This window comes from Propithecus coquereli, unplaced genomic scaffold, assembly GCF_000956105.1.
Source record: "Propithecus coquereli isolate 6110/MARCELLA unplaced genomic scaffold, Pcoq_1.0 Scaffold222, whole genome shotgun sequence".
Lineage (NCBI taxonomy): Eukaryota > Metazoa > Chordata > Mammalia > Primates > Indriidae > Propithecus > Propithecus coquereli.
Window position 1 is genome coordinate 1325298 of NW_012147412.1, and position 7173 is coordinate 1332470.

The window sequence follows — 7173 nt, forward strand, 5'->3', positions numbered from 1 at the left end:
TCATCTTAATTTATACAGAGTCTTTCATTCCCCTAAACAATTTGCAAACAGCTCAAAAGAAAATAACAATGAAGAACCAAATGAAAATATAAAAACAAGAGAATCGAGGGTTCATTGCCAAGCAACGTTCTGGTGCCAAGAAAGAAGAGAGGATTTTAAATGAGGATTGAGCCATTTGGGGAATTTAATATTTAGAAGAGGCAGGGACAGGAGAAGCGGAGACAAAACCAAGAGGCACACACGCAGAGGGGGAGTGGAGGCCACAGAAAGACAGAGAGGAAAAGGGGATGGAACCGCAGGGACACCTCCCTCCCCAAGAGGGCCCAGAAGTGGGGACATGGACCATGGACGGAGGGCTTTTGTAAGAGAACCTGCTTTCCCCTGACTGCAGTCCCCACTGCTCTCCAGAGCTAAATGAGTAAATAATAGCAGAAAGAGAAAGCAATTAGAAGAGCAAAAGAGATGCTTCGAGATGGAGATCTGAAACGAGATGGAAAAATTGATGAGGCAGAGAGATTACAGGCTCACACGCCATCAGAGGTGAAATTGGGTGAGGGGAGGAGATTGGTGACTGGGGGAGGCAGACAGGGGCTGAGGGATGGGAGGTGACTTCTCAGAGAAGTGGTTTGGAGGATCCAGGTGAGAGGCCTGGGCAGATCTCCAGGGGCCCACGAAAGAGAGCGGTCCTGGTTATGGATGGAGGACGCGGGGAGACTGCCCGGGAGGAGAAGATGTTTGGGGCTTAGGACGTGTCGGCTGGGACCAGCCCAGGCTGAACCTCAGAGAGGACCTGTGAAGCCCAGAGCCTAAGGGGACGCGCCACCTGTGTCCCTCCTCTGGAGGCCACACGTAGGTGGAGAGGAGATCAGAACCTTGAGGACTTTGCTTCTACCCGCTCCCCACCCTCAGTATCTGTAGCTGGAGTTATTACTAGAAGTACTTGAAGAATCTTGAAGGCCGAGAGTTAGAGATGCCAGAGAACACTGTGAACAGGCACACGCTGATTTCTCAGCATCTAGATCATGCGCTAATAAGAGCGCATCAGCCAAGAAAACCGCATCCCAGACGGAGTGGGAATAGCAAAAAGCATGTGGCAGGAGCAAGCTTGGGGCCTGGTGGGAGGATGTGAGAAATGGCGTGGTGGGCTTCATCTGCAAGTCTGCAGCGGTGGGGTCTCTCAGGGACCAGCACACAGCCTCGCCAGGGGAGGAAGGGGCCTGTAGAGATGGGGTGGGCCCAGGCCTCTCTGGGCCTGGTACAACAGCGCCCCTGAGAGGAAAGGGACCCCAGGCCCTCAATACCAGTTAGGGTGCTCTTGGCTCTCAGCAACAGGAACTCTGAATTAAGATGCTTTATGCGAAAAAGGAAATGTGTTATTGCATGGCTTAGCAAGATTCCAGAGCGATGTGTTTGGAGACCCAGGTCTTTTCTATCTCTACTCTGTTGTCTGTGGTGTCAACTTCATGCTCAGGCTGGAGCCAGGATGGTTGCAGCAATTCCAAGCACCACAACCAGACACAAAAATGTCCAGAAGAGGAAGAAGGACCGTCTCTCTTAGGAGACGGGAAACTTTCCTGAGAAGCAAACCCCTCACTCCAGACCTCAGTGCATGTCTCACTGATCTGAGTTGAGTCGCTGCCCAGTCCTGAATCCCATATTGGCAGGGGGGATGGGAGCCCTCTTGGGTTGCTCAGGCTCACCTGGGACCTGGGGCTGGGTCAGCCTCCTCTGAACTCCTGGCAGCTTAGGTGGGGGTGGGGGAACACCTAAATGAAATGGGAGGAAAAAGGGGAGGATGGGTGCCATGAGGACAAATAACCAGTCAGGCCAAGAGGCACAGTGGACATTAAAGAAGTCCACCCACCACCCCTCCTGTCCCAAACCCTGGCCCAAGAGTCCCACACTCCTGTCTGCTGTGGAATAACAATAATCAGAAAGATTGTCTCAAGCTGTCCTGGGTTAGGCACAAGAACAAACCTGATAGAGCAAAGACAAGCTGGGCTTCCCAAGGGGGGAGCCTTGTCAGGCAGTGAGGGGGGAAGACGATGCTGCAGAGAGGGGAAGACACCAGGCTGGACAAGGGGTGCTGGGTATCCAGGCCTGGCTGTGTGCTGTCTCCCCTCGTGAACTTGGGCAGGAGGAGAACTCCTTGAGCCTCGGTTTCTCCATTCATGAAATGAGAAAGTCAGACTAGTTGTTTCCTAGGATCCTTCCAGTTCGAACACTCTGCAGTCTATCTTCGAATGGAGAGGTTAACTGGGAGGCGAGGGTGAAGGAGCGAGAGAAAGTGGTTTACAGTGTCATTTAAACGGCCAGACCGAAGGAGCTAGAAGCCAGTATCAGTCTGGTTAACTAACTCCCCCTCAGGCAGATGTTTGTCTAAGCCAGAAAAGCAGAGTCTGTAGCATTCATAATTTCCATATGTCCTTTTGGCAAGGAAATGTGAGAGGGCCATTAATAAAAGAGCCACACGTGCTCAGGGAAAAGCGAATTACGTGCAGAGGACAAGGACAGTGGTGGGCTTGCGGAGGAGCATGCAGCAGGTGAGCCTCGAATCAGATAAAGAAGGAGCCAAGCAGCACAGGGGAAGGGCAGGGGGTGGCAAAGAGAGAGACGGTGATGGATGGAGGGGCTCCGGAGTGGGGCCGCTCAGCCTGGCTCAGCCCAGCTCCGCAGGACTGCAGAGTTCCACTGGTCTCCTTCACGCGGGATGTGGATGCCCTTATCTGCTTAGTTTTCAGGTCTCAGGTGGCCTTAGGACCAGGGGACAGACAGGAGGGGAGATGCAGGCAGAGGGGACTCAGTGGCTTGGTAGGACGTCTCTGTGGACAGTGGGGAGGAGTCAAGGTCTCCGGTACCTGCCAGAGGGTAAGGGCTGAATAAAAGCGGGAAGAAAGACAAGAAGCGAGGGAGGGAGAAAGGGGAGGGGAGAAAGAAAGTACACATTGGCTAGGTAGTTCACCTTGGACTGGAGCAGAGAAACTTTATTGGCTCATTTTCTCTGTAATTGCCTTTTAAAGAGATTATCCAAAGTCAACTCACCCAGTTGCAATCACGGGCCTCTTGGCCCAACAGGTAGCAAAACCGGGCAGGAAACAAGGCGACCCGCCCGGCCCGCCTTCTGCCCTTGAAGCTCCCTGTTCTTGCGACTCCCTTGCCTTAGCTCAGCCAGTGCCTGCTTCCTGAGCACCTGCCGACACCTGGACCTGGGGTGCACAGCCCCTGCCCTCAGAAATGCCATCCCCCCGCTTCCTACAGTTGACACAGCATTTTGACAGACTGGGGAGGCAGGGACCGCTGCTTCTCTTTTACAGATGTGGAAATTGTTGCTCCCGTGGAGAGGTTCAGTGGCATGCCCAGGGTTGCTCAGCACATAAGTGGGGACCGGGATCCAGATCCCGGGTTTGGTGTTCGCGCCTTCGACTGCTGTACTCTGCACCTTGCTGTCTCATGCTCTGTCTGGAGAGCTTGAAAATACCCAAGGCGGCATTGCTCCCTCCAACCGTGGAGGGGCCAGTGTCCCAGGGCCTGATCAGGAAAGAGGCGGGTTGTAAGAAGTCTGTCACGTGGGAGAGTGCTCTGGCAGCCCCTCATGAGGGTGCCTTCAGTTGAAAGGGGAGGTTTGGAAGGGGCAGTATTGAATTGCCAGTGGTGGAATGTCACATGTCACTGGAGGAACTTGCCTTGTGACGGTGGACTTCTCATCCCCCAACACCACTCCTCCCAGGAGGCTCCACCTGCCTTCCTGGGACCCACCCCCCACCCCAGGGCCCCGGTACAGTGTTGACTGTGTAGTCTACACTCGGTAGGTTTTTCTCATCAGGGACCTTGTGTACATGAACACAGGAGGGTTCTCTCTCCTTAGACTGCACATTCCCCAAGGACAAGAGTCTTCTGTCTTTCTGCTCCTACCAGCTCCACCCAGACACCTCAGCCTTCCCCTCCCCAAAGGCTGCAAACACTGCCTTAACGCGCCAGGGAGGGGGCAGCTTTCAGCCAGGAGTTAATTCAGTGCAAGCCAAGAAATATGTCTTGGGGGCTAACCACAGGCCAGGTCCCACGATAGATGCTGTGCAGCATATGGAGATTAAGGTCCTGCACGTTCCCTGCTCTGAGGAGCTTGTAGTTTAACAGAGAAGATGAAAATATGGACACACAACTGCACTGCCTCCCTGGCTTTAGGCCCTCCATGGCATGATCCCTGACCCCTGCCCATGTGTCTGATGTGTCGCTCCCTCCAGGTGTGCTCCACACCGTCCACGTCCTGGTCTCTGCCCCTGCAGCTCCCCCTCTGGAATGGCTTTCTCTTTCCCCAGCTGCTCCCCGCCCCCATATCCAATAACTCATCTACAGAGTCCTTCAGTGCCCCATTCCAGTTCCACGTCCTCCAGGAAATACTTTCTTGATCGCCCAACCACATATCTCCCCCTTTGCCCCCGACAGACCTTTGTGGGTCTGTCTCACTCAGTCTCACGTTACCCTGATCTGTGTCCTGTGTCCTCGTCCCCTCCCTCCCCATCCCACTACACTCCATCCCAGGAATAGCGTCTTACTCATCTTTGAGCTTTGAACTTGCCACGTGCTTCATACATACTCATCAAGTTAAACAGCACAAAGTAGACTTTCACAGTAGGTTCACATGGGAAGAAACGATATCGTGGGGTCTTCCAGGAGGAAGTGACCTTCAGCTGAGACTCATAGAATGGGCAAATCCGAGGGAGTGGCCAAGTCCCTTCCCTCTTCCTGAGATAGGCAGTCCTGCCCCCTTCTTGGGGATTCCTGGGAGCAATGGAAGTTGCTTGTTTCCCTGGGGCAAGGAGAGAAAAGGATGCCCTTGAAATCATTTGAGACCCAAAGGGTAGCTTGATGCTTCAATCCCAGAGAAGCCTTTGCCACCGTGGTCTGCCTTGGATGAGCAGCCCGACTATTACCCGAGGTGGAACTGGCCCAGAGACAGGAGGTGGGCCAAGGTGACCCTTGTTTCCCTTTTCTTTTCCTCCTTCATTCCTCTTATTCTTCCCTCCCTTCCTCTATTTCCCGTCGCTGCCTCGCTCTGCCTGCTCCCTGGCCTTTCCCAGCTCTCCTCCGCCCTGCTGTTCGACGCCGTCTATGCGGTGGTGACCGCGGTGCAGGAGCTGAACCGGAGCCAGGAGATCGGCGTGAAGCCCCTGTCCTGCGGCTCGGCCCAGATCTGGCAGCACGGCACCAGCCTCATGAACTACCTGCGCATGGTGAGGAGCGGCGGGGCCCTGCCCGGCCACGCCCAGCCTGACGGGGTGGAACACTCGGTTTGAGGCACAAGAACCCCTCAACTCCAAGCTTCCCTGATAGATCACAGCCCCAGATAAGTCAGTGATCTATGGTGGCTCCAGTCACTGGATCATGGGTCACAGTTTTTCCCAAATCCCTAATAACCACTGAGAATCCATGGAAGTTTGTTCAGAGGGCAATGGCCCTTGAGCCTTAGACTACTAACGGGCCCCTCTGCTCAGCGGTGGTCCCAGAAAAGCTCCGCACAGCAGGGGAAGGGCAGTGCTGCCGGGGATGGATCCCTCCAGGAGTTGCAGGCTCAGGACTTCCAGCCTGGTGCTGTGTTTTCCCAACATTCTCCTCCCCAGCTGTGCCTCCTCTGCTGGGCGGATGTGAATCTCTACCCCATGAAGAACATGTCTCTCGTCAGAGAAGCCTGGTGCTGAGTATCTTGGGTTTTGCATTTAGAGTCAAATGTAGGCTCATTTTGACTTCTCACAGGCCTGGGGCTGGGTGAGCAGCTGCCCACAGAGCATAGTGCTATTGCAGCCGAGAGCCTGGCGGGTGGGCAGGGGGAATCTGAGCTCCAGTTAACATCACGCCTGTGCAGGTTTGTGCAGTTGGTAGGGTTTACTGGATGTGGGACATCTTTCTCCTCCAGCCCCAGCCAAGTCTGAACTGTCTCCAGAGACATCACATCTGTCATCTCCAGACGCTGTCGTGGGAGGTGGGCGGGAGAACAGCTCTTGATGGCTTCCCCTCTCTTGGGCATCGTAAGGAGCCCCTGTGTGGAATGCTTGCTTGGAGCCAGGCGGAACCGGGGCCTATTTGGTGCTGTAACTCACTCTCTCTTGGACAGGTAGAATTGGAAGGTCTCACCGGCCACATTGAATTCAACAGCAAAGGCCAGAGGTCCAACTATGCCTTGAAAATCTTACAGTTCACGAGGAACGGTTTTCGGCAGGTAAGCCTGGCTGCGCTGCCGTGATGGCAGGTCCCTCCTCTCTGTTCCTTTCTCTGTTCCCAGCGCATTTCTTTGACTCCCCGGCGCTCAGGATGGCCTCTTGCTCCCAGTTATCCCCCAGATATCCTGCGTCCTGCACAAGGTTCCTGGCCTGCACTGGCCTGCCCCTTCCTGCCACCAGAGCAGCCAGCGTGGGCCAGGGACTATGCCCCACCCATGCTTTGTGGGGCAAGAGGGGAGGCGAGGAAGTGTCAGGTAAGGAAGGAATTCTCAGGACTTGTCTACTTTTTTGGATTATTCTATCCCTTGAGTCTCACCCTAACCCTGGAACCTGTGTTAGACTCCAGGGAACCTGCTAGGGAGGCCCCAACTGGATCCCATGTGGGCTGAGGAAGCCCTCCAGCACTGGAGCGCAGGTTGGTCTGTCCTGTCAGCTCTTCTCTGACCAACCCTCAGCCCCCACGCCCCGTGCCAGTCACACACCCACCCTCTCCCATCTGCTATCTGTCTGCTCCCATCATCTCAGGGATGCTTTGTCCCTCCTAGCTCCTCTCAGCTCCCCGCTCCTTTTCTCATTCTTCTCCATTAACCTCATTCTCCTTTTCTCCTGTTCTCTTCCATCAGAGGAAACTGGGATCTGACAGCCACTCCAAATGTCCCTTTGAAATTCTCCCACCTTGGCCATCACCCTAATAATCCACTCCCTATCATTCGGCTAGCCTTTCTCCAACCTTGGAGAAGGCTGGTAAGTAGGAAGCCAGGCACTAAACACAGCAGGAAGCAGGCAGAGTGAGGAGCTTCTTGACTGTCAGAGTGGCTGAACAAGGGAGTGCACCACTGAGGGGGTTGCAGAATTGCCTTTTCCAGGAGATTATGAAGAATCATCATCGTCGTCATTATCATCATTACCACTACCACCATCACCATCACAGAAGCTTCCATTTATTAAATTTATTTTA

The 7173-nt window shown here is 54.3% G+C and overlaps 1 protein-coding gene across 1 annotated transcript in view; it reads left to right on the forward strand.

Moving 5' to 3' along the window:
• The window catches only part of GRIK4 (glutamate receptor, ionotropic, kainate 4), a 307922-nt gene that overhangs the window by 195974 nt on the left and 104775 nt on the right, over positions 1 to 7173 (forward strand). Inside the window, exons 9-10 of the mRNA XM_012644896.1 lie at positions 5079 to 5231; positions 6110 to 6214. Of these exons, the coding sequence (XP_012500350.1) occupies positions 5079 to 5231; positions 6110 to 6214 (258 nt within the window). The remainder of the gene's footprint in view (positions 1 to 5078; positions 5232 to 6109; positions 6215 to 7173) is intronic.